At 47.0% G+C, this 25,035-nt stretch overlaps 3 protein-coding genes and 1 pseudogene across 5 annotated transcripts in view; 1 reads left to right on the forward strand and 3 right to left on the reverse strand.

Moving 5' to 3' along the window:
• Atp6v0e1 (ATPase H+ transporting V0 subunit e1) overlaps positions 1-3,473 on the reverse strand; it is a 23,781-nt gene extending 20,308 nt beyond the window's left edge. Inside the window, exon 1 of one of the 2 annotated variants that reach the window (XM_055604673.1) lies at positions 3,294-3,473. In XM_055604673.1, the coding sequence (XP_055460648.1) occupies positions 3,294-3,397 (104 nt within the window). In that variant the 5' untranslated portion in view covers positions 3,398-3,473. The remainder of the gene's footprint in view (positions 1-3,293) is intronic. The other variant, XM_055604672.1, reaches the window with a different exon arrangement.
• Positions 3,474-6,879: 3,406 nt separating this feature from the next.
• On the reverse strand, positions 6,880-17,357 carry Rpl26l1 (ribosomal protein L26 like 1). The gene is made up of 3 exons (XM_055604398.1): positions 17,332-17,357; positions 13,488-13,827; positions 6,880-7,182 (listed from the first exon to the last, which is right to left on the reverse strand). Exons 1-3 carry the CDS (start codon positions 17,355-17,357, stop codon positions 7,144-7,146), a joined length of 405 nt encoding a protein of 134 aa, XP_055460373.1. The 3' UTR covers positions 6,880-7,143.
• Positions 10,743-11,814, forward strand: LOC129674592 (40S ribosomal protein S2-like; annotated as a pseudogene).
• A 2,761-nt stretch (positions 17,358-20,118) lies between the features above and the next one.
• Positions 20,119-25,035, reverse strand: part of Ergic1 (endoplasmic reticulum-golgi intermediate compartment 1) — a 77,471-nt gene continuing 72,554 nt past the window's right edge. For both annotated transcript variants that reach the window (XM_055604532.1, XM_055604533.1), the window contains one exon: positions 20,119-22,011. In XM_055604532.1, coding sequence (XP_055460507.1) covers positions 21,904-22,011 — 108 coding nt within the window. In that variant the 3' untranslated portion in view covers positions 20,119-21,903. The remainder of the gene's footprint in view (positions 22,012-25,035) is intronic.

Consider the following 25,035-nt stretch of genomic DNA (forward strand, 5'->3'; position numbering starts at 1 on the left):
CACACACACACACACACACACACACACACACACACACACACACACACGTCTGAGTCTCAGTTCCCAGGTTTCTGTTCGTCTTCTCCTGTTTCCGAGCCTAGCTTAGAATCTCTTCTGTCTTCTCTCTTTCCCAAAAAGTATCCCAGCAGAAACAGATGAGAAGCCTTTGTATTACACACTTAATTTCGGCTACCACAGGAAAGCGCTCCCCTTAAAACAACTGCTCTGAAGCAGCTGCAGGAGTGGAGTCAATAAGCAGCAATTTATTTTCAAATGTCTTAGCAAAACTTTAAACACCTATATACACACATTCACATGCACTCATAAAGCAAACACGTATAAATCTACTATGACTTATGGCCTTGGGGTATGATGTTTTAAAAAAGAATTATTTTAAGCTGGACAGTGGTGGCACATGCCTTCAGTCCTAGCATTCTGGAGACAGAGGCAGGCAGATCTCTGAGTTTAAGGCCAGCCTGGTCTACAGAGTGAGTTTCAGGACAGCTACATAGAGAAAACCCATCTCAAAAAAATAAAACAAAAAAGAATTATTTTATTTTTAATTTTGTATGTGCACATGAGTGTAGGTGCCCACTGAGGCCAGAAGAGCAAGTTGGATTCTCTAGAGCCGGAGTTACTAGTAGCAGTTTTGAGCCGCCTCACGTGGGTACTGGGAATTAAACTCAGGTCTTCTGGAAGAGTACTAAATGGTCTTAACATGACACGGTATGCAGGGAGAGATCAGAGGACAATTTGTGGGGTGGTCAGACATGGCAGAGAGCACCTTTACCCACGAAGGCTACCAGCTAGCCCCTCATATGTGACTGTCTACATTCTACATGCTCCAAAATGTTTATGAAAAAAACAAAAAACCAAAAAACTGGAGCTGACATAACCCAAAAGCTTGAAGCTTTTGGCAAATCTGTGAGTTCCCAAAAGGGAAAAGAGGGGGATCATGAAGGACAGACATGATCAGGACAGGTGACTGCAGGAAAAGACTGGGCTCTGTCCTGCCGTGTCCCACAGAAGGAAAAATCTGAAGAGGAGCAAGGCGCTGGTGGCCTGCTACCCACACATTCAGAAGGGCCCTTCACCTCCAGCCACATTCTTGCTGTCTCATCAGGTCCTAATAACCTCCTAGCCACGTCATTTTCAAAACACTGTCTCTTAGGGGAAGGATTCAACATAGAAGTTCTGTGTTTCACTCTCTTCTTACACAGTCCCTTATTTCCTTAATGGAAATGTTTGAACCCCTCAAATCAAAAATGCTTTCCTCTACTAAATATTCAATTCGGCTAGGTGGCTGGGGATATAGCTCAGTGATAGAGAGGGCTTGTCTAGAAGGTGGGAGGCTCTGGGTTCACTCCTCAGCAATCCTCTCCCTGACCCCCCACCACACACAGAGAAAAAAAAATCATCAGAGTTCATTAAACAGGCAAGTTCTACATCATTTCAAAAAAATTTTTTTTTTATTTATAATCTTTTGGGGAGGGGAAGGTTAAAGGGAACTGGCATTAATTAACCCTAAAATGTCTGTTTCAGTTTAAAAAAAAAAAAGGAACATGGAAAAGCTAACTAAATCTTTCAAGGTCACAGTGTTCAATCACCTTGGAGCAGTGTTTCCCAAAATGTAAGCTTGTAACTCCTAGGAGGTTCCATTTCAAGACCAGCTCAATCCTGCCAAGAGCAGAGAACATTAGGATTGCAGTGGAGGCTGCGAATGGGCCAGATGCTATGTCACTGCAGATCAAACAGAATCTGACTCTAAGCAACAGGGCTTTCATTACCCTGAATGACTGGAGTGGTACCTGATGCCAAGGATGGGGAGAGGAGCTGTTTTAAGAAAGGAGAGACCCAACTCACATTAATTAGAGCTTTTCTGGAGGTGAAGGCCAGAAAGAGACAGTGGTGGAAAGAAACAGGCTTGGTATAAACACACCAGAAGCATTTTGTTGTCTTTAACCCAGAGAGGAAAAAGGTCTACATGAATTCAGTTAATACAGTTATATTTTAATAACTGAATTCTGATGACACATCAACTGTATAAACTGAAGATGATCCTGCAGAACTGTTAGCAATAGGTGAGACTTGATGCTTACAAATGATTGAAATTGACCTATCATTTCCCTTTAAGAAGTCGAGAGGTGGTTCTTTGGTTAAGAGCTTTGGTTAAGAGCCCTTGCGCTTCTAGAAGACCTGGGTCCAAGCCCCAGCACCCACGTGGCAGCTCATAACCATCTGTAACTCCAATTCCAAGGATCCAAAGCTCTCTGTGCCCTTACATACATGTAGCCAAACTCCTATACACGTAAGATAAATAACAAATAAATCGTAAAAAGTGGTTTTTAGGCTAATAGAATATTTATTTTGAAAAGTCAGTATATTCCAGACTGCAATAGAAACCAATGTCACAAAGCACAGTAAAACTTCCTCTAATCAAAATGTCTCACTCAATATACATTGTCTCTACAAAATGCTGTGGAGCTAAGCAGGAGGAAGCCATGACTTAGTGTCTAACCTAAAGCAAGAGACGTTTCTGACAAACTACGACTTCAGTACAAGTGTCACCTCCACATGATCTTGAGTTGAGAGGGGGAAAAAATGATTAAAATTCAAAAGAGGAACTAGAAAGAGGGTGTCCCAGGCTCCTCTGAAGTGGTCTGTTTTACACTGCAACACAAAAGTTTATCTCCTAACAGAGGATGCGGTATTTAGTAAAACCTTGGGGTGGGGAGATGTAAATCTATCCACTGTAAATACAAGCAAGGGCAGGGCCGCCCTGCAAGGTATGACGCAGAGGTTTCTAAACAGTCCCTTCGGCTCTGGGTGATTTAACCTCGCTTAGATCAGGCTCACCCTCTCCTGGGTTGGGCCCCTAGCCGCAAAGGCTGAGCTCAACACTATGCAGCAAGCTTGTCAGAGTCTGCAACTGCGACAGCATCGGGACGGAGAGGGCGATTTCTGTTCTCTTAGATCCCTCTCTTTCAAGTTTGGGCAAAAGCCTCCAGCAGGCGAAAGACAGGACCAAAGCAGTGAGAGCGGCTCGGGAAGCACCCTAACTTCTCAGTCGATGTGCGCGCCTCTGGTCGATCAAGACAAAAAGCATTCCCTAAAATTCACTTCCGGGAGGGGTTGCCAGAGGTGACCTCACGTTCCGGCCAGGGACACTGACAGGTTCCCAGGAGCGCACGCGGTCCTCCCCTCTGTGGCCCACCCCGCCTCATCCTCCCGCCATGGTCCTCCACGCGCGAGCCTTCCCTCCGCTCCCACCGCCTCCGGCCTGGCGCACTTACCCCCGGTTCGGACCCTTGGGGATAAACCAGGGCACGAGGAGGCCCACGAAGCCCCAGAACACGCTCATCACGATCAGAGGCACGGTAAGGCCGTGGTACGCCATGCCTGCTCCCCAGCACCCTAACCAGTCCGCCTCCCCACTCTCGTCCCACCCGGAACTGTCAACAGCGGTTCACGTGACCGGCTCACGAAAGTTCCACCCCTTGCGCTTAGCGTAACTCGTCCACCGAGCTCCGCCTCTTGGGCTAGAGCCCCGCCCTCACCTGGCCTGAGTCAAAGGTGCAGCAACTTGGGGCTTGTCAGAGCTTGCCAGCCTTCAGGGGATTAGCAAAGTTTTCTGGCAAGAATTTAGGGCCATTTCGGTGATGTGTTATTTACAGTTTTACCTGTATTTTGCGCGCAGTCGTAAGGAGCAATAGTAGATTACTGTTCTAGAGTCCTGTGACAGGCTCCTGACTGTAAGCTTTGCATTCTTCTGTAGTCCACGAACTCCTCAAAATCGCCATCCCTACTGCAAGTGAAGAACTTGATCGCAGTCACACTGTTAAGTGGGAAGGGCCAGGATTCAACTCCTGACTATAAGCTTTCAAGGCACAGCCTCTTGACTGTTGGTGCTAATAGTATGTCTTGTACGGGTCTGGGTTACATAAATTCATCAGACGATCCTCTGAAAGGTCACGTCCAGGGGTGGGGAGAGACCTCCAAACAGGCCACAGCGCAGACTGATAGCTGCCTGTTGTCACAAGGCTTCAATAAGCGTAGGAATGACACAGAAATACCGGAGCTGTGCCTGTCAGCATCCTTGTAGGCTCATCACACCGTGAACTTCCTTAGGCACAGAGGAGGGAGACAATTCTCAGAGGCTTTCTTTTTTTCTTTTTTCATGGGGACCGGGTCCTGTTATGTAGAACAGTCTGGCCTCCAACTCCCTAGTGCTTGGATTGCAGACAAGCCACCTTGTTGAGCTGAGGTTGATTTTGAAGAAGCTCACAGACTGAGCAAGGTGGAAAGGAGCTCTGTCGCTGAGTTTCACTGAATCCAGCGTGCTGGACTGTGGACCATCTCTCCTCGTTTCTTCAACAGGTAGAATGGATTCCGGGATTAATAGGAATCTTCAGCAGCTGTACCAGCTTTTCAAATGATCTGAAGACTTTAACTGTCCTGCGCGCTTGGCAGTTAAAACTAGACGGCCTTAGAAGGAAAACAAAAAATGTATTCTTTCGGAATTCTGTACTAGGTATTTTGCTTCTTTGTTTAAGGGGGAAACATTTCTTTTGAATCATTTGGCATTCTTTGTGTTGATATTGCTTTCCTGCAGAACTCAGCTCAGCAGAAATGATAATGGTAAAGCCAAGCGCCACCAAGGCCTGTTTCCTACTGTTAGGACATGCGCGTGTCTGTGTAGGACCTTGTTCAAACTTTTCACAGTGTCCAGCCTGTGGCTGGAGGGTAGCTACGAATGTGGTCCAACACAGAATCTTAAACCTTTTGGCGGGGGAGGATGTGGGGTGTGTGACTCCATCGTGCGATTCTCGGGTGTGAACTTTGTAGATGACAATGTCACATTGGGATGTCATAAGGACGGATGTGCCTAGAAGTTGCTCCTGGAGAACAGGCGCTGTTCAGCTGCTTGTGGCTGGGAGTGTATTGGATGTAGAATATGCCCGCTGAACAACGTTGCAGCTGAACTGAATAGGCAAGACAGCCTGAGATCAGCCAGAACTGAAGGAGAGAACTCAGCTTGTTCCTGCTTCCCTCCACATGGCACTTCGTTTCCTTAAAATCTGCCATGATACACATAGCATACAATTTATCCTCGAGACTGCTTTAAAGAAATCGTTTACATTACTGTTCAAACAATCTCTAGGATTCACACCAGAGCCAGGGAGTGGCTCGTCCCTGTGATGCCCTCTCAAGTGCTAGGATTACAGACAAGTACTATCATGCTTTCTAGATGTTTCTCTTATCAGTTAAACATCAGCCCTCCTACCAGCCCGTCTGTGTGCTTGTCTGTTCTAGGAATTTCCTAAAGGAGGAACACTTGTCGGTACATGGTGGGCTTATTTCACTTAGCGTATCCTCAAGGTTTATCCATGTTTGTGTGTGAGAGAGAGACAGAGGGAGAGATTTTTTTTTTTCCAGATAGGGTTTCTCTGTGTAGCCTTGGCTATCCTTACTCGGTTTGTAGACCAGGATAACCTCGAACTCACAGAGATCTGCCTGCTTCTGCCTCTGTCTCTGCCTCCCTGAGTGCTGGGATAAAAGGTGCGCCATAGCACCGGCTGAATTTTCTTAAGACAGGGTTTGACTACATAGGCTAGGCTGCCCTAGCCCCTAAAACTGAAACTTGTGGTTCTCCTGTCTCCAACTACTGAATATTAAAAATAGCTCTGTTTTTAAGGTTGAATAATAGTCCATTGAATGTATATTGTTAAATCAATCTGCTCCAGGTCATGCACTTAAAAAACAGGCCAAACTAGTATCAGAACTCAGTCTGAAGCTGTAGTCTCTGTTCCTCTAGAGAACTCTTGCACAGCTCTACACACTTAGTTTAGTATGAAATCTAACTTTTACCCAACTCTTACACTCCGAAACTTAAGCTGATTGAGAATGAAGACAAAATTCTATAGAAAATAACTACAACACGGGGCTAGAGAGCTAGCTTAGTGCTGAATCCACAGTGGCTCACAACCATTTGGGGCTTTGTGATGTCTCCTTCTGTCCTCTGGCATCGCATACATAATAGTACACAGATATACACATAGGCAAAACACCTACACTAACATTAAATCTCAAAATACTCAAAGTGACAAAAACCACAAACACAGAACTTCCTAGTTAAGCTGCTCACCCTCGCTCAGCAGGTTACACCTCTATGTGATATGCAACCATTCTATAAACTGGGTATATGTTCTATAGAAACCAATCAAGTCTGCATGGATTTAAGAATTACCAAAGTTCACGTGAAACACACGCACCACCCTCGGGAATGCAAGTGAAAGGATGGACACTAATGGTAACAAGCATGTGACTCCTACAGTTGGGCCAGGTTGGTGAACTGACACTTCAGTTTTCACAGCCTTAAAGGCAGGCACTGCTTGCCTATAATGCTGACATTCAGGAGGCAAGGGAATCATGACTTCAAGGCCAGCCAGCTAGGGTCACATCGTAAGACCTTACCTAAAAATTACAGTAATTTGCTGGGCGCACTGGCATAGTGGGCCTGTAATCCCAGCACTCAGGGAGGCAGAGGCAAGTGGATCTCTGTAAGTTTGAGGCCAGCCTGGTCTACAAAGCAAGTCCAGGACAGCCAAGGCTACCCAAGAGAAAGCCTGTCTTGGAAAACCAAAAAACCAAACCAAAAAAAAAAAAAAAAAAAAGAAAGAATTTACAATAATCAATGAAAAAAATAAGTAAAACAAGAAAGAGTAATTCTTGCTTTTCTTTCTTTTTAATTCAGCTCATTTTTTTTTTCAAAGAGGTTGCTGCTTTTGCTATTGCTGGATTGCTGTTTGCCAGACTGTTGGAATCCTGATGTGGATGAGATGGCTTTAATTTGTAAAATAATGCAAATGCCACTTGGAGTTAGGAAATGGTTCCAGTTTTTATTCATAAATTATCAAAACTGCAAAAGGAGATTTACAGAATGATAGGTCAGTAGCAAAACAGGTGGAAAAAGAGACAATATCAGGCACGCTTTGAAAAGCTCCGAAGAGGCTGGCACGAGATTCCCGCTGCAGTTAGCTGTGGCTGCATGACAGCTTGTGTTCACGTTTGCATTGTCAGTGAGCTCCTTACATTGGCCTTTTTCTTTCCTAACTTGCGGAGACTTGGCTTTGCATTCAAGAATTATTTTCCTGTTTTTGGTTCCAGCCCGGTGATAACCACCTGTCAGGAAACAAAACAGAATTGTAAATTGAAGGAATTTATAATCTCCATAATCCCAAGCAGTGGAGCCTCCTGTAGGCTCCTCCTGCCAGGCAGCTTGAAGACCCTGGATTCTCTGAGGTTCCCACAAGACCATGTAGGCAGGTCAGTGATGTGTTGACAAGGGATGGAAATTTTGCTTACATCCCTGGCTGTCAAGGTACACTGCTTTGAAGAAAATCTGGATTCTCAGCAGCTACTGGGTAATAATGCAGAAAGACAAAGCCCTAACCACTCAGTGCACAGAGAAGAAAGCTCCTCTAGCAGTGTGAAATGAGAGTTCAAAGGTGAAAATCGAATCTTACCTGGGTGGGGAGGCCCAGGAAGAGAGCTTTGCCCTTTTCTCTCAGAACTTCTAGTGAACTAGTGATGCTTAGAATGCATGGGCCCTCTTGCCATCTACTTGGTGATACAGCCACCATCAAGAATGGCAAAACAGGCCACACGGTAACCCCAGCACTTGGGGAGGCAGAGGCAGGTGGATCTCTGTGAGTCTACAAAAAGAGTCCAGAACAGCCAAGGTTACACACAGAGAAACCCTGTCTCAAAAAACCAAAAACAACAAAAAAATCCCAGTACTCAGAATCCAGAAGCAGGCAGATCTCGGAGATCAAGGCTAGCCTGGTCTACAGAGTGAGTTCCAAGATAGCCAAGACTACAAAGAGAAACACTGCAATGGAAGTTTTGGTTTCTTTAAAAACTCAGTTATGTAATATGTTTTTGTTTTAATCCCAGGTTTAGTCTGGGCTTTAGCTTGTCCACAGCTGATAACTGCCTCCTTCGGGCTAGCCTCTTTGTCAGCTGATAACTGCCTCCTTCGGGCTAGCCTCTTTGTCAGCTGATAACAGCCTGCCTCGTGCAGCACAGGGAGCAGCACAGGGCTAAAAACATGAGATTCCCAGAAAGAGAAAGGGCGGAGGTTTGGAGAGACCAGAGACAGACAGTGTGGTGTTTTGGAGAGACATGGGAGAGATGCTTTGTGGTGCAGCAGCTTGGAGATAGACTGAGAACCCATCGACCCTAAACAGCTGAAAGAAATAAGGCATCTGCACCCCCTCTCCCCACTAACCTTCTCTCTCCTTCCTAGGGTTGGGGGGTTGGAAGGGAGAGGCTTTAAGGAACTCCAAATAAAATAGTTTAAAAGTGAGTGCTACAAAAAGGGGGGGGGGGGAATGCAAAACCAGGGTGCCTCTAAATCAGTGTTCTCAACTTCCCAATGCTGTGATCTTTAAGAGTTTTGACCTTCTCATGCTGTGCCCACTTGATGTAGATGACATACTGACTTCTGTACACTTGGACTACCTTGCTGATCTTTGCAGTGTCCTCAAACCACCTTGGACAGCACAGCACACCAAGGAAGCTGTCAGGAACAGCTTCAGGGGCTAAATGCACAAACGACTGAACAAAAGCAGTCTTGCAGACACAGCTGGCTATCTTTGTGTTGTGTACTTGTCTTATGGTTGTTTATGTGGAGATTCACCCTTCTTTCCTTCTCTTCCTTCTCCTCCTCCTCCTTCCCTGGACTCATTTTGTAGACAAGGCTGTATTTTTTTTTTTTCTTTACGGGAGAACAGAAATCTTTCTCTGCCAAGGACAGTCATTACAGAAGTCTTGAAATTAAAAAATACAGGGCAGGTAAGATGGCTCACAAGGTAAAAAACATTGTTGCCAAACCTGAGGACATGAGTTCCATCACTGGGACCCACACAGTAGAGAGAACTTACTCCTGAAAGCTGTCCTCTGACATCCATATGTGCACCGTGGCACATATGTATCCATACACATAACACAAATAAATAAAATGTTTAAAAGAAAAAGGTGTAAAAAAAATGTAATAATTCTCCAAGTGTGGAGACAGAAGATCGGGTTTTGCACATTAGGCAGGTTCTACCACTGAGACATGCACTGCAGCTCTCAACACTGAAACCTAAGATGCTGTTGAAGAAATTTACAGTGTATCAGGCAACCATTTGAAACCCAGTTTTTGTCTTACAGTTTTTGTAACTGTAAGACAGGACTGGGGATACAAGAGCACTTGCCTGTTACGCACACGGCCCTGGGCTCAGACCCCAGCACCACAAACACAAAACTTCTGTGGCAGGCAGTGACGCTGGTGGTGGAGGATGTGTACAGGGCTAGCATGGTAGCACATGCCTATAATTCCAGCACAGGAAGATCAGAAGTTCAAGGTCATCCTCAGCTACGTGTTCTGTAGTTAACTTGAGTTTCAGTTTCTTCATACCTAAAAGAAAACACAAGTCATAACGCATAAATATATATGTTTAAACTTGTTTATATCACATTTTATATTTGTCTAGTTAATAATTTTTTTCCTATTCAACAAGTATTGACTGACTGAGGCCTGCTGTGTGTGCCAGGCTCTGGACTGAGATCAGGCAACAAACAAGACAGCTCTCTGGCACATGGAGCTTCAGTGTGAGAGGTGGTGAGCAGCAAATAAACAGACAGATGTAATCACTGCTCAGAGGAGACGTGAGAAGTGACTCAAATGGATGACACAGATGGCTTTTACCACTATAGGATGAATGTTGGGATTACAGGGAGAGGAGCCGACTCTGCCAGGGCTAAGAGTGTCACTTACGGAGTGAGATGAGATATGTCACTTACGGAGATACAGAAGCTGAGAGGAAAATCAGATTTTAGGAGCAGCAGGAGTGTTAGGATCAAGACTGTTCTGGAGGTCTGTGCCTCTGTCTCCGTAGTAGGGTGCCTGCCTAGCAGGTGTAAGGCCCCTGGTTTGCTTCTTAGCACCACAACTAACAAACAACAAAACCCCCAGCTTAAGCTAAACAGTGACATCCTGTCTCAAATTACTTGCTATCACAGAGCACACATATAAAGCTTGGAGAACAGAATGTTACCTATTAATAGATCTGTCTAGGTAGAGAATATCAAAGAGAAATGTGAGACCAAACCCAGACCTTGGTGAACCCCAGGAGTTTGGTTTCAGAGGCGAGAGATAACCAGAAAAGGGGTCTGAGAAGCTGCAAGCATCTGTAAGCATGAACTCAACTATGGCGGTGCTACCGCTAATGAATGTGGCCGCTGGACTTAGCCACAGAGGTCATTGGTACCCTCAGCCCAGGCAGGTTTTATAAGGCAACGTGGACAGGGATGAGACTGAAGGGTACCCACTAGTGAATGGCAGGACGGTATACCCCTCCCCCCAGCCACGACAAGGTCTCCTGGCTGTTCTGGAACTTGCTATATAGAACAGGCTGGCCTCAAACTCAGAGATTTGCCTGCCTCTGTCTCCTGAGTGATGGGACTAAAGGTGTGCACTACCATGCCTTGCTAGTATAGACAATTCTTTTGAGAGTCCAGGCTAGAAAATGGGGAACAGAGCAGTAGCAGGAAGGAAATGTGGAGAGAGAAGAGAATATAAATTTTCCAGTTGTTTGCAAATTAGAATAATGTCAAAGGTTACTGTCACCTGAAGTTACCTGACTTTCTCCTTTAACTAAAGTAAACATGCCAGGTGCAGTTTTAATCTCCGCACTTGTGGGGGCAGAGGCAGGTGGATCTCTGAGTTCTAGGCCAGCCTGATCTACAAAGTGAGTCCGGGACAGCCAGGGCTACACACCGAAACCCTGTCTCGAAAAACCAAAAAAAGGTAAACATTTTCAAGTTCATATTGGTTTTTCAAGACAGGGTTTCTATGTGTAGGCCCACCTGTCCTGGAATTAGGCTGGCTTCAAATTTAAGAGATTGTCTGCTGCTGCTTCTTCGGGAAAAGAACCAAATGGCGGATGATGCTGGTGCAGCAGAAGGACCAGAGGACCCAGGGGCCCAGGATTAGGAGGCCTAGATGGCTTCTGCAGAGGATTTGGCAGTGGTCTTAGGGGCTGTGGTATGTGGTCATGGAGCTCGTGGAGGTAAAGCCGAAGACAAGGAGTGGATCCCTGTCACCAAGCTGGGTCACCTGGTTAAGGACATGAAGATTAAGTCCTTTCAGGAGATCTACCTGTTCTCCCTACCCATTAAGGAATCTGAGATTACTGACTTTTTCCTGGGTTCATCCCTAAAGGATGAGGTTCTAAAGATCATGCCAGTGCAGAAGCAGACATGGGCCGGACAGCAGACCAGGTTCAAGGCTTTTGTCACTTTTGGGGACTACAATGGTCATGCTGGTCTTGGCATAAAGTGCTCCAAGGAGGTAGCCACTACCATCCGAAGAGCTATCATCTTGGCCAAGCTTTCCATCATCTCTGTGTGGTGAGGCTACTGGGGAACAAGATTGGCAAGTCCCACACTGTTCTGTGCAAGGTCAAAGGTCACTGTGGCTCTGTCAGAGGCACTGGCATTGTCTCTGCTCTTGTGCCCAAGCTACTGATGATGGCCGGTATTGATGACCGCTACACATCAGCCAGGGGCTGCGCTGCCACCCTGGGCCACTTCGCCAAGGCCACCTTTGATGCCATCTCCAAGACCTACGGCTACCTGACCCCTAACCTCTGGGAAGAGACTGTGTTTACCAAGCCTCCTTAACAGGAATTCACTGATCAACCTGTGAAAGTCCACACCACAGTCTCTGTTCAGAGGACCCAGGCTCCAGCTGTGGCTACCACATAAGGAGTTTTTTATACAAGAAAAATAAAGCGAATTAAGTCTGTTTAAAAAAAAAAAAATGCCTGCTTCTGCCTCCGAAGTGTTGAAATTTAAGGCATGTGTCATTCACTAAATGATATGTCTTTATATGTCACATGACTGCAGTGCCCATAAGACCACGGCATGGAATCCCCTTGCAGCTGGAGTTCCAGGCAGTTGTGAGCTGCTGGACATGGGTTTGGGGAGCTAAACTCATATTCTCTGCAAGAGCAGAACACACTCATAAGTGCTGAGCCCAGCCAGCCTATCACCAGCCTTGCCCTTTCTATTTTACTCCAGCTATACTTTCATACTAACTAACCACTCAAACATCGATGTCCGATACACAAACCCCTTCACTTTATCTCACTTCATTCTCTAAAATGAAGGTTCTCAGCTGGGGAAGGGCATCTAACAGTACCTGGTGATAATCTGCTTGTGACAGTGGCAAAATGGACTCAGTGCTACCAGCACCGAGAAGGCAGAGGCCAGGGATGCTGTTAGCATTTTGCAGTGAAAAAGGGAGGGGGGAAGGGGAGCTTTCCACAACTACCCTAACCAAGAAGAAGCCCTGTGCAATTGAGAGCTTCGCAGAGCAGGGGCTTCCTCAGTCCCGCTCACTGCTAATGACCTGAAGGATGAGTGTCTACTAAGGGCACAGGATTACTCCTTCTGGCAACCAATCTAGTCTCTGACCATGTCACATCCCATGTCCCCAACCCCACCCAGTCACATCGTATCCTCCAGTCACAGGGAACATATAATCTTTTGATGGTTTCTGCACCACTGACTTCCCTCCCACATCTAGTATCATTGCATGGTCAACTTCCATGGATGCCTGCCCACCAATTCCGCCAAACTCAAGAGATACTACAGCATTTTTTCCTTCCAAGACTGGCTCAAGAAGCCATCATTAGCTATACTTGGCAAACTAAAGGCCAAAAGGGCTAAATTGAGAGAGCAGAAGTTTGCTGTCTTGGCATGCAAGACAGCATCACCATTACTTAAGATCTGAATGTTATGGTGTCCACTTAGATCCAACACAACTCGAACATCAGGTCAATGCAGGTGACAAAAATTTATTATAATCAAGCCCCTACTGGTCGATCAGGGCCGCAGAACAGACTCGGGAGGTGAACTGCAACCCCGAGGCAGAATATCACAGAATATTTAAATTTGCAAAGCACAAACATCTGTGCCAAGCTATTGTTACATTTTTTTTTCCACCAATCAGGAAAGAAGTTGGTTCCTGGGCCTGGGAACATGAACTTAGTTTGCCCCTACCAGCAAGATGGAGAAGCTGTCTCTGAGATGGCTGGCCTCAGACAACTGTCTCCTTACAAGGTGTCCCTGAGGTGGCTGGCCTCAGCCACGGTCTCCTTAGGACAGAAGCTGTTTAGCTACTGGTTAAGTCCCGGCTCCCCCACGGTCTGGGCCCTTGACCTTAGTGATTAAATGGGGTCTGAAAACAAAACAGCAGTATTCAGAACAAGTTTCTTTTGCTTGTCCCCAACACTCTGAGGCAGGTCAGACACTGTAGTCACTCCGTCACCTTGCGGAGGTCTTGGGGGTATGTGACTCCTGCGGAATTTCATGTTAAGGAGGTGACTGAGCCATATGCCCCTGAGTAACTATAACTCGAGGACGCCTGGATGTACCTGGACCTCGTCGTCCTTGCGGATGGGCATGGAGCGGATGCTGTACTTCTGCAGGTCCTTGGACCTCTGGGAAGACATGGTCTTCCGGAGCACGTAGGAGGGGCCATTGAGATGGAGTTCGAGGCTTATGCTGCGGTCCCAGGTCACCAAGGGATAGGACTTCCCGGTGACGGCCGGCTGTCTATCCAAGATGGGATCCTCGCTCCGGCGAAGAGCGCGCAGAGCCGGATATGACGTTTCCTTGTAGCGCACGCGCAAAAGGGATGGGAGACTCCGCTTCCTGCCGCGGGAAATCGGAACAGCGCCCTCTACGGCTGGAGTTGAGCCTCGGCGCCCGTCTCTTCAGATAGTGGAGCGGACAGGGAAAGCCTCAGGTTGGAACCCTAATACCGCTTTGTAGGGCCTGAAACAGAAGCTCATCGATGCTTCTCTGGCTTCAGCTTTCGGTTTTGTGCCTGGGACCGAACCCAGGGCTTTGGGACCCTTTCTAGCCTGACCTGGTGTCTTAGATCTGTCATTCCAGTACTAAGGAGATGGGGCTCAGGGGATCAGAAATTCAAAGCTAGCCTGGGCTGTATGAGACCCTCTCTCAACAACAGGACGTATTCTTTTGGGTAGTTAGAGAGACAGGCATTAGCCAACTTGGAGGCCACTGAAGATGGACTGACTCTCTTCCTCCGGATCAGCTTGGTTTCCCGCCTCCTCTTTTCTTTTCTTTTTTTTTTTTTCTTTTTTTTTTCTTTGCTTTGCTTTTCTTTTCTTTGCTTTCCTTTCCTTGTTTTTTCCTCTTTCTTTCCTTCCTTCCTTCTTCCTTTCTTTCTTCCTTTCTCTCTCTCTCTTTCTTTCTGCTTTGTTTTTTGTTTTTATCGAGACAGGGTTTCTCTGTGCAACCCTGACTGTCCTGTACTCACTTTGTAGATCAGGATGGCCTGGAACTCATAGAGATCCTCCTGCCTCTGCCTCCCTGGGTACTGGAATCAATAGGCGTGCGACCCCGCACCAGGCTTGTGTGGTCTGTTTTCTTGATAACATACCAAGTTTAAGAAAGATAAGCACCGCACCTCAAACCACCCTTCTTAAGATTTAAAATACCAGCCGGCCACAGTGGCACACTCCTGTAATCTCAGCACTCAGGGAGAAAGAGGCAGGAGGATCTCTGTGAGCTCAAGGCCAGCCTGGTCTACAAAAGCAAGTTCTGCACAGCCAAGGCTACACAGAGAAACCCTGTCTCGAAAAACCAAAAAAAAAAAAAAAAAAAAAAAAGGAAATGGAGGATGCTTAGTAATGTACTAAGATGCCAACCTTACTCGCTGTCACACGTTGGGGCATTGTCGTTTCCTGAAGGCAGCTCTTCCCCCCCACCCCCACCCCAAGCTGCTTTCAGACCTCCATTGCATGGCCTGCTGCATCCTTGGACCCTTTCTTGGTAGCAGCGGAGAATTACATCTTGCCTACCTTGTTGTTTTTTTTTTCTAAAATTCCCCTAAGATGGTTCTCAACTTCCTTCTGGGTCCATTTTCTAAAAATAATTTTTATCGATAAGACTAAAGCTCACTGGCTGTAGAGAGGCTCAGAGGTTAAGCGCACTGACTGTTCTTCCAAAGGTCCTCAGTTCAATTCCCAGCAACCACATGGTGGCTCGTAACTATCTAGAATGAGATCTGGTGCCCTCTTCTGGCCTGCTGGCACATATGCAAGCAGACTACTGTATGAATAATACACCTTAAAAATAAAAGACTAAAACTCACCCCCTATTTCTCAGTAACATTTATCTCACTCAACCACACACAGCCCCCATTCCTTGTTGATATCGTTTTAGCTTCTCGTCATCCCCCCCGCCCCCATTGCCCTCCACAAAGGAGTCTGTATTAGTCACATGGGTGCGTACTACACAGCTGTCCTCAGCACCCTGGTTCCAGAACCTCCGTCCGCAGGTATTCAAGCCCACTCCATCACAATTCTTGCATATATATATATACATATATATCTCCTTCATACTTAATCATGCCTAGCTATAATACCTACTACAATGTAAAGGCTGTATGAGTTCTTATACTGTATTGCTTAGAAAATGAAAGGAAAAATCTGTCCATGTTCAGTATAGATGGACATTTCTTTAGTGTAAGTGTTTGCCGCCTGTGTCTGGTTCACTTTTCTGTGAAACCTGTCCATGTGGCAGGCTGATTGTCCATCGTGCAAATTCTTTAAACACCATGACACACCTTTCAAAAGCCATCTGACTGGCTTCTTCAGAATTATTAAGAAGTTCAAAATGCAAAAATTTGGGCCCTACTACAGTTCTATAAAAACACAGTGTTTTTTTAAATACAGCTATATCTAAATCAATTTTTAATTAAAATATAATTTTAATTTATTGGTGCTGGCAATTGAACCCAGTAACTCAACATATTAAACATACACTCTACCACTGACTTAAACTTCTCTGTCTCCCAAATTTGAACTTTTAAAAAAGCGTTCTCTCACCTTCCAAAAGATTTTGAGGCGACCTAAGGTTTGGGGATTTTTTTTTTTTTTTCATACCCCTCCATTGTTTGTTTAGCTCTTGAATCATAAGGTCATCCCTGGTCCCAAGTGTGACTTTTTTGATGGACCTGGAAACTGCCGGCTTTGTAGTCCTAATTCTCTGATTTGCACAATGAGTATGATCTTAGTAGGTCGTTGTGAGAATTAAATGAGTTCCCCAAAACGTTCAGAACAGTGTTTGGTACAGAGCAGTTATAACCAGTCTTCCTAAGAAAAGCAGGTGTGTGACTCTCACTCCAGCATAGTCCAAAAGACAGCCTTTACATCCACTGTCATCTTCACAATTAGACTTTTTATGCTGGGGACTGGCGCTCAGCGCTCAGACTCCTAAAATTAACTACAATGCTGCAAACCCTTAGCTTTTCGTTTGATGAAAACATAAGCGATGCACCACGCTGGTGACCTTTTTTTTTTTTTTTTAACTGCTTGAGAGCTTTGGGAAAGAACCAGGTCACCATCCTGGGAGACCGTGGCCGCCCCGCGCCCACCTCCGAGTGCCACATCTGCCCCTCCTCAGCCCTGAGTCTCCTAAATTGGAAGATTGCTGGGAGCGCGGGCGCCACCTGCAGGTTTGTCAGATTGTGTCCAGGCTGCGCATCCTCCGGGCGGGAAGTCTTGCTCCCGGCTGTGCCTGCCCTGTGAGGGAGGCACCAGCCCTGAGACAACCCCTCCCTGAACAATGTAGCGGTGAGGAGGGAGGGAAAGAGCTTCCGGTTTCCGCTGTTTTCATCTTAGTAGCCCAAAGTGCTTATTTTGTGCAAAGTTTTAGTCGTTCATCGTCTCTACACCTCTTCACGCCCCATCCCGGCCCATCCAGTCACTGTACATCTGCTGAACGCCTGCTTTGTCCCAGATTCTGGATATGAGGTTGCAGTATTCACTAAACAAATGGAGACCCTGAGATGCAGAAAGCACGTCTTGCCCTAGGCCAAAAAGCCACCTGCCCACTGGTCCTGTGCACATCCCTAGCTTATTAGAGTTGGTAGTACGAAGTGAAACTGTTCGACACCAGTATTGCAGGAGCTCTGACTATTGCAGGGTCCTGTTTAGTACTTTAGTCTGGAGACCTCTGCAATCAGGGTTGGAGATTTTTGGAGGAAGTCTCCACCTGGTCAACATATACTGCTGCGGTTGACGCTGCACTGCGCTGCCATCCACTGTCAGTGGGTCCAGGCTGGCAAGGGTTTGGGGAAGTGACCTCGGCAGAGTGCTGTGATTAAAGGTGCGCTCCACCGCATCCAGTGTCCGCCAGTGGAAACACAGGGGCACGTGGGAGCATGACTGTGCACAGCAGGCTCACAGCTTCTCTTCACAGTGGTCCTTCATGGCGATGACTTCATTCTTCACCCCCTGGCTCCTCTGTTCAGACCCTTCCACCTCACATTCAAGTCATTCCCGACATGTTTCCTCAAATGTGTATTCACTTACTGATTTATTTGGCATCTTCGTGAAGCCCTGTACTCTAACTCTGTTATATTCCCAGACCCTCACAGATTGTTTCAAAGCAATGGCTCTCAACCTGTGGGTCGTGACCCCTCCAGCAAACATTTCCAAAAGGGTTTATATTATGATTTATAACAGTACCAAGATTACAGTTATGAAGTAGCAACGAAAATATGATTTCATAGTTGGGGGTCACTGCAACAGGAGGAACTGTATTAAAGGGTTGCAGCATTAGGGAGGTCAAGAGCCACTGTTTTAAAAGACCAAAGAAAACAGACAAAAGGCCCTCTTGCTCTGACCCTCTTCCCCCAATTTCTGGCTTGTCCACCTGAGACAGCCCTGCTGATCTTGGGGCTGAGGCAGCACCATGTGTTTCTTCACAACCCCATAGTCAGGCAGATCTGGGTTGGAATTCCAACTTTCCCACCTGCTGGCTGTGTAGCTAGGGTGCAATTACGCCTCTGTTTCTTCCTGGCATGCCGAGAATGCCCAATCCTCCCAACGATGGGTTACAATTAAATGCATGACCTCATCAGCAAAGAACTGGCAGGAAACAGCTGCGGGGAGGAAAAGGGTCTTCAGAGAATGTTCTCCTTTACTTATGTTCTCTCTCACATCCGTATACTATCTATCTTTAGATAATGAACCTTCTAGAAGTACACATCAGGTTTCTTTGGTTGTTTTGGTGCTGGGGGAGTAAGCCTAGGGCCTCTAACACTGAGCTACACCTCCAGCCCTAAAACCAGGTTTAAGATAATGCAAATTTGGCCAGACACGGTGGTGCAAACCTGTAGTCCCAGCACTCAGGAAGGCAGAGGCGGTCAGATTGCTGTGAATTTGAGGCAGCCTAATCTACAAATCGAGTCCAGGACAGCCAGGGCTGCACAGAGAAACTAAAACAAACAAGAAAAGATAATGTGAATTTCGCCAGTGGTGAACACCTTTAATCCCAGCACTTGGGAGGCAGAAGCAGGTGGATCTCTGTGAGTTTGAGGTCAGACTGATTTATCAAGTGAGTCCAGACAGAGAAACCCTGTCTCAAAACACCAAGAAAAAGTCAATTGTTTATTATTATATGGGGGAAGGGAGGATTGTGTACCATGGCACACAGGTGGAAGGCAGAGGACAAACTTTGTGAAGATTTCTCTCTCCTTCCACCTTTCCATGGCTCCTGGGATTGAACTCAAGTCATCAGGTGCCAGCTGGGCTATCTTGCTGGCACTTAGATTTTTTTTTTTTTTTAAAGAATTACATTTATTTATTTACCTGTGTGTGTGTAGTCATATATATTGTCCCATGGCATATGAGGGGCCTAATTCCTCCATATGTGGTTCATCAGGATTGGTAACAAGCTTCTTTACCTGGTGAGCCATCAGATAACGACCCCACCCCTCAATATTTTTCTTAAAGGATGTGGCCCTCTAGTGGCCTGTTATTGTTTCTAGCAAATAAAAACAACTTACAGTGACATGAGGAAATAAAACCTCCTTACTTTGAGCGCCACAGTTCATTTCCCAGGCTCCTCCATGATGTGACACACCTCTCCAAGCACTTGGATTCCTCCCCTTGTGGTACTCCTCCACCCCTCCTAGCAGCATATCTGCTCAGGGACCCCAGCCTCTGATCTACTCCTCTATGGGTCTGCTCTGCAACCCCTCCTCTATACAAAAAGGAGAAATCACTGAAACAAACAAAAACAACTAATCTCTTCCATGCTGTCAATTTCAAACACATCTGTCAATGAATCAATCCTGTACCAAAATGTGTCCGTGGAAAAAGACAGTTCATTTGGTGTTCTGTTTTTCAGACATTTGGCATCCCAGGTGGGTCTCCCAAAATTTCTGGTAATGCTACTGCTTGAGGACAGGAAAGGGTTCTTTTGTATTTAGCAATAGTCCTATGGGTGTGCGGACTGCCAGGCTGCATGGGGTGCCTTACCTATAAGCCATCAGCATCAGGGCCCCTCCTGCCAGGGTGAGCCCCTCCTAGGGTGCCCATAGCTAAACTTGGTCAGAAGAAGCCCCCTCTCTAGAAGCTTCTATAACCCTCTATAGATACAGTCTGGTTGGGTTGAAGCCAACTAGAATCTTCAAGGTCAATAATCCTATAAGATGTTCTCCATTCTCAACAGACCTTGTCTTCTGCATGTTCTTCTTCATCTTCCTTTTGTTTGTTGGGTTTTTGTTTGTTTGTTTGTTTTGTTTTTTGAGACAGGGTTTCTCTAGATAGACCAGGCTGGCCTTGAACTCACACAGATCCACTTGCCTCTGCTTCCTGAGTGCTGTGATCAAAGGCATACTCCACCACACCTGGCTTTATTATTCTTTTTTGTTTTTGTGTTTCATGAGAGGGTTTCTGTGTAGTCCTGGCTGTCCTGGAACTCAGAGAGATCTACCGGGCATTGCCTCCCAAGTGCTAGGATCAGGGTTTCTCTGTGTAGCCTTGGCTGTCCTGGACTCCCTTTATAGACCAGGCTGGCCTCACAGAGACCCACCTGCCTCTGCCTCCCTGAGTCCTGGAGTTACAGGTATGTGCCACCACGACCGGCTTCTCTTCAGCATTTTCAACCTCTGTCCTGTAGAATTAAAATTCACTTTCAGTCCCACTCTAGGCTACCCAGCCATAACCAATGCAGAGTCATATCAATATTTCTGAAAAGCAGCCTTTTAATCATCTATTTGAACCCAATGGGTGGGAAAGAATCGAAACATATGTCCCCTTGAGAATACCATTAGAACAGGCCAGAGGCGTCTCTTCCACGGGAAACTGACATCCTGTGTCCTCACCAAAGTGGGATCACAATTCACACGCATGCCACATATTTCCTGCCCCATCCCACCCTGCCCCACCCTCCACCAGGGACAGATTCACACACCAAAGGGACTGGTTTCTGAAGCTGTGGAACAGAATGTTTAAAAAAAAGATAACTATCCAAGTTGCCAGATACCAGAAATAACTCAGGGGCAGTTTACACACAGGAGAGTCAACTCATATAAAAAGGGAAGTTTTGCTAATTGGAATTCAAGAGGCAAAATTTACAAATGGCAGAAAATCCAGCTACCCAGGGGAGATTATTTAAGAAAAACAGAAAAACAAAACAAACAAACAAAAAAAACTTCCTACTGGAGACTCCCCTTCATTACAAAAGTATGCAAGCAATCTCCATAGAAGTGAAGCCCAGGCATGCAGCCCTCTCTCTGGACGTGAGAGCATAGCTAAAATTCTCTGGATAGAAGTCATGCCTGGACCATTGCCCCTCCCATTAGGGGAAAAGAAAAAGGACGGATGAGGTGGGTGACAGGGAAGGGATCCACCTCAAGAGAAAGTGGAGACGCTGGAGCCCCCCAAGGGGCTAGGGATGAGTTGGTGTGTGCTCAGCTAATAGGGGGGGTCTCAATGGCAAATGGGTCGAAGGTGCTGGACATCCCTCGGGAGCCCGAAAGGTGGAGGTGCAAAGAGAAGCTTGGCCCGCTTCACTTCCCCAGCTAAGGCCTCCGGACCAAAGGTCGATGTCAAGACATGATCGGTTGTGATTTGCAGGAAAGGATGGTTCTGGATTGTAGAGAAGTGCACAAACTGTGCCTTCCGTGGTCCTCCCAGGATGACCTTCCAGCCACATGGCCCTTTCCCTTGGCAGAATGTAATGGGTGGGGGGGGGGGGGAGGCTTCACGATGGGAACCAGCCCCTTCACCAAGAAATGCTATTGCCACATAGCACAGCGGCTGAGGCACATTGGTGAGGGATTCAGAAGAGCAAGGACAAAAGAAGAGGCACCTGTGAGCTGCCTCAGGACTGCCAGGCAAATCTGAGTCTCCACCATTCTGCCAAGCAATTGGGCATCTGCTTCATAGAACGAGGCAGGGGTAGGGCAAGAGAAAAGACCTGGGCTCAGGGCTGGATATGAAGTAATGGGGCAGAAGCAAGCTCCAGCTAAGGAGCTGTATTTAGGGGCTTGCCTGCCAAGTACCATTCCGTGTTGAAAGTGCCAGCGAGCAGTACCTTTGGGCAGCCTGGTCCCAAGGCCTAGAGCTCAGGTTGGCTGCTGGGCAAGAAATCAGGCTGTTAATGTATCCGAATGGTGGGGGCTTAAGATTGTCAAAGCCTGTCTGAAAGCTGGTCTGTGTGGACTCTAGGCTATTCCCTAACAGAGAAAAGACTGCAGCCTTCCCACGGGGTCACCAGCATCCCTGGAGTACTTCCCCATGCTTGACTCTGGTCTTGAGGCTCTGCAGGGAAGGGAACACCATGACTCCAGGCAGTGTTAATTTATCTAAAACATGGGCAAAGAGGTAGCTGTGGAACCTTGTGCCACCCGTTCCCACCCACCCCCTCCTCCCACACACACGGGGCCAGAGAAGGCAGAAGGAATAGGACGCTGGAGGCAGGGCTAGAGGGGTTCCTGGTCCTCAGTCACAGGGTGCCAAGATGTCAGTGGATCTTGCCCAGCTGGATCTTCTTCCACGCTTCTGAGGCTGTAAAGATGCAGGAGTCCAGGATGCCAGCCACAGTGAAGGTCCCGCCAATGATGGCACAGATCTGCAAGCGGGCGAGAGGACAGAGCATGTCAGAGATCAGTGCCCGAGAGGCACCAGGCGGAGCCCCTCCTGCATCACAAGCGGATGAGCTCACTCATGAAGATACATGCTGCCCACGGTACCCATTTCACTTGCTACCTGTGAGAGACCAAAGGATAAAGTCGTTAAGACCTAGAGTAGGTGCGGTAAAAAGTTAGTAATGCCCTGAGGGGAGAGCTACCTCACTGCATTCTTTCCCCACCCACTAGAGATACGGTTGCTAGGAAAGTGGACCCTCCCCCTAGGGAGGGACACCTGGTCATGGTCAATGGTCTGGGAACCTTCCTATAGCCAATCGATTCAAAATGTAGCATTTTGACCAATAGATGCTTGCCAGGCAGGAATCGCCCCTGCCTTGGGCATGCTGGGAGGGACCAGAATCTATAAATCACCCAACTAACCTGGGGACGCGCGCTCAGCTCCCACCACTTTGGCAGTGGGGCTGTGTAGACCCAAGCTGCAGCTTGTAATTTACAATAAAAAGACCCCCATGTGTTTTGCAACGGAGTCGTTTCCTGTAGATCTTTTGGGGGCTCTCGAACTGGGTATAACACCTGTTGTCAACAGTACTGAGGGATCAAAGAAAACTACTTGTTGGATGATGAACTGAATAAAGGTAAAAGCAATTATCCCTATCTGCACGGGCTCCTTTAGCTCCTATCTGCACGGGCTCCTTTAGCTCCCAGATGAACTTTCTGAATGAGAAAGGGGATTATTAGACCCGTTTCACAGGTGAGGAAAATGAGGTCACATCTCAAAGTTCACCAAGTAAGTAGCTTGTGATTTGAACTCTGCTTTGACCTTGGTGGCTATAGTACTAACCTCTACTCTGGGTTTCCCAGCTACTTATAGTCTATTTTCATATAAATGATGGAGGGTCTGAAATGTGATGCCTCTGACCCCCCAGGTCATATGCATGCAGGTCACCTGGGACTGCAGCCTGCAGAAAGAATACAGCCAGAGAGTGGGAATGTTTCCAGTCCTAAGCTTCCAGGCCATTTTTGCCTACTCAGTCACAGCAGATACTGTGGATCTGTCAGACCCAGACCTCAAAGAATCAATCCCCAGGTGTTGGTGCTTTTTTTCATGTCTATCACAAGGGTAAGGGGCTGACGCTCAGAGGTCTGGAATCATTTGGCTAATGCCACAGCAAATGGCTGAACTGGGGTTCAAAACGTTAGAGCCCATGCTATTTTATTTATTTACCCATTTTGTAAACTGACTCATTGACTCCCTCAGATGGGGGCTCATGTAGCCCGGGCTAACTTCAAACTCTTTTAGCCAAGGAAGACCTCGATACTTCTGACACTCCTGTCTCCGAAGTGCTGGGCTGGCAGGCATGCGCCACCACACCCAGCTGAGGCTGCTCTTAACCTGGCAGCTTCCTGCCTCTTCCGCAAGAAATGCTGCCAGCTAAACGAACAGCATAAAGCCTTCGACCCGTGTTGGGGCACAAAGATCCTTGTGCCCACAGAGCTGCAGGGAACCAGGAACGTTAGGCAGGGACCTCTCCTCAATGGATGAAGTTAACCTATTTTCCAGCCCAGAAGGCTGGGAATGGATGTTGTTAATGACCTGGCGAGGGTTTTGCTATCTGTGGAGGCAGACCTCACCCAAATTCCCCAGAATTCTTATCCCAGACTCTCCCTCCCTGGACCTCAGTTTTTAGCTCCCGGCTCAACCCATCCTTAGGGGAGATGTTGCATGTACTTTATGGCCTGCTGACCTCTATGCTGTCTGCCAGAGACCACACTAGATCCTGGGGCTTTTAGCTACAGAAGCCGCCTGCATGGGCACATGCGCTTCCCAAAGGAGTTTCTACGTAGTCACACCTTGGGCTTTTTGTGTGCCTGGGATTGGAATGACGGCTGCCGGCAGTAAACCACCTGGCCTTAGACTCCCAGGAGTCTGAACCAGGTCGATGACGTCAATCTGAACCCAGTTTTCATTCTCATCTCTTCCCGGGTTTGCTTCCCTGCCTGGACACCTGCAGGGTCCCCCTCAGATGTGGATGGTTTAACTTAGGACTGTCCAACTTTACTGTGGCGCAAAGGCAGATCCATGACCACCGCTTCTCACCATCGGCACAACATTCGGTAAACTGAACTACACGCTCACCTTTCACTGCAGAACAGACCTCCTGTTAGGTGACGCTGACGAACTTTACGTGTGATGGCTATTCTTGGTTGTCACCTTGACTACATCAGTGAGGGTTTCTTTGTTTTTTTGTTTTTGTTTTTGTTTTTGTTTTTTTCCTGAGACAGGGTTTCCCTGTTTTAGCTCTGGCTGTCCTGGAACTCACTCTGTAGAACTCACTGACATCTGCCTGCCTTTGCCTCCCAAGGGCTGGGATTAAAGGCCTGTGCCACCACTGCCTTGCCAAAAGTTTTTTTTTTTTTTTTTCTCCTTAATTAAATCATTTGAAGTGGGGAAGACCCACCTTTAATCTGGATCTTTTTAAAGGTTTATTTATTTATTTTATGTATGTGGAGGCTCTATTTGTATGTCTACCTGAACACCAGAACAGGGGATCAGATCTCATTATAGATGGCTGTGAGCTACCATGTGGGTGCTGGGAATTGAACTCAGGACCTGTGGAAGAGCAGCCAGTGCTCTTAACTGCTGAGCTATCTCTCCAGCCCTAATCCAGATCTTTTGAAGTGGGAAGACTCACCTTTGACCTGGGCCACACCTTTTGCTAGAAGCCTATAAAAAGGACATGGAAGAAGGAAACACTCTTCTCTCCCTCCTTCTCTTCCCCTTCCCCCTCCTCCTCCCTTCCTCCCTGCTTGCTTGCCCTGCTTCTCTCACTCTTGCTGGCAAGTCCATTCCCTCACTGGCATTAACATCTGTTTCTTTAGGATTCCGGCATATGCTGAAGACCAGCTGAGACACCCAGCCTGGTGGACTGAACAGCTACTGAAAGATTCTTGGACTTTCCTTAGGTAGACAGCCATTGTTGGCCTAGCTGGATGACAGCCTGTGG

Source organism: Psammomys obesus, unplaced genomic scaffold (assembly GCF_907164565.1).
Source record: "Psammomys obesus unplaced genomic scaffold, mPsaObe1.curated_primary_1811, whole genome shotgun sequence".
Lineage (NCBI taxonomy): Eukaryota > Metazoa > Chordata > Mammalia > Rodentia > Muridae > Psammomys > Psammomys obesus.

Coding starts and splice junctions, on each gene's coding strand:
- Rpl26l1 (XM_055604398.1), bottom strand. CDS start 17,357: ATGAAGGACCACTGTGAAGAGAAGCT. Junction 13,828..17,331: donor GACCACTGTGAAGAGAAGCT/GTGAGCCTGCTG, acceptor CACTATCTGAAG/AGACGGGCGCCGAGGCTCAA. Junction 7,183..13,487: donor GCAAGGACGACGAGGTCCAG/GTACATCCAGGC, acceptor GTTTCCTGACAG/GTGGTTATCACCGGGCTGGA.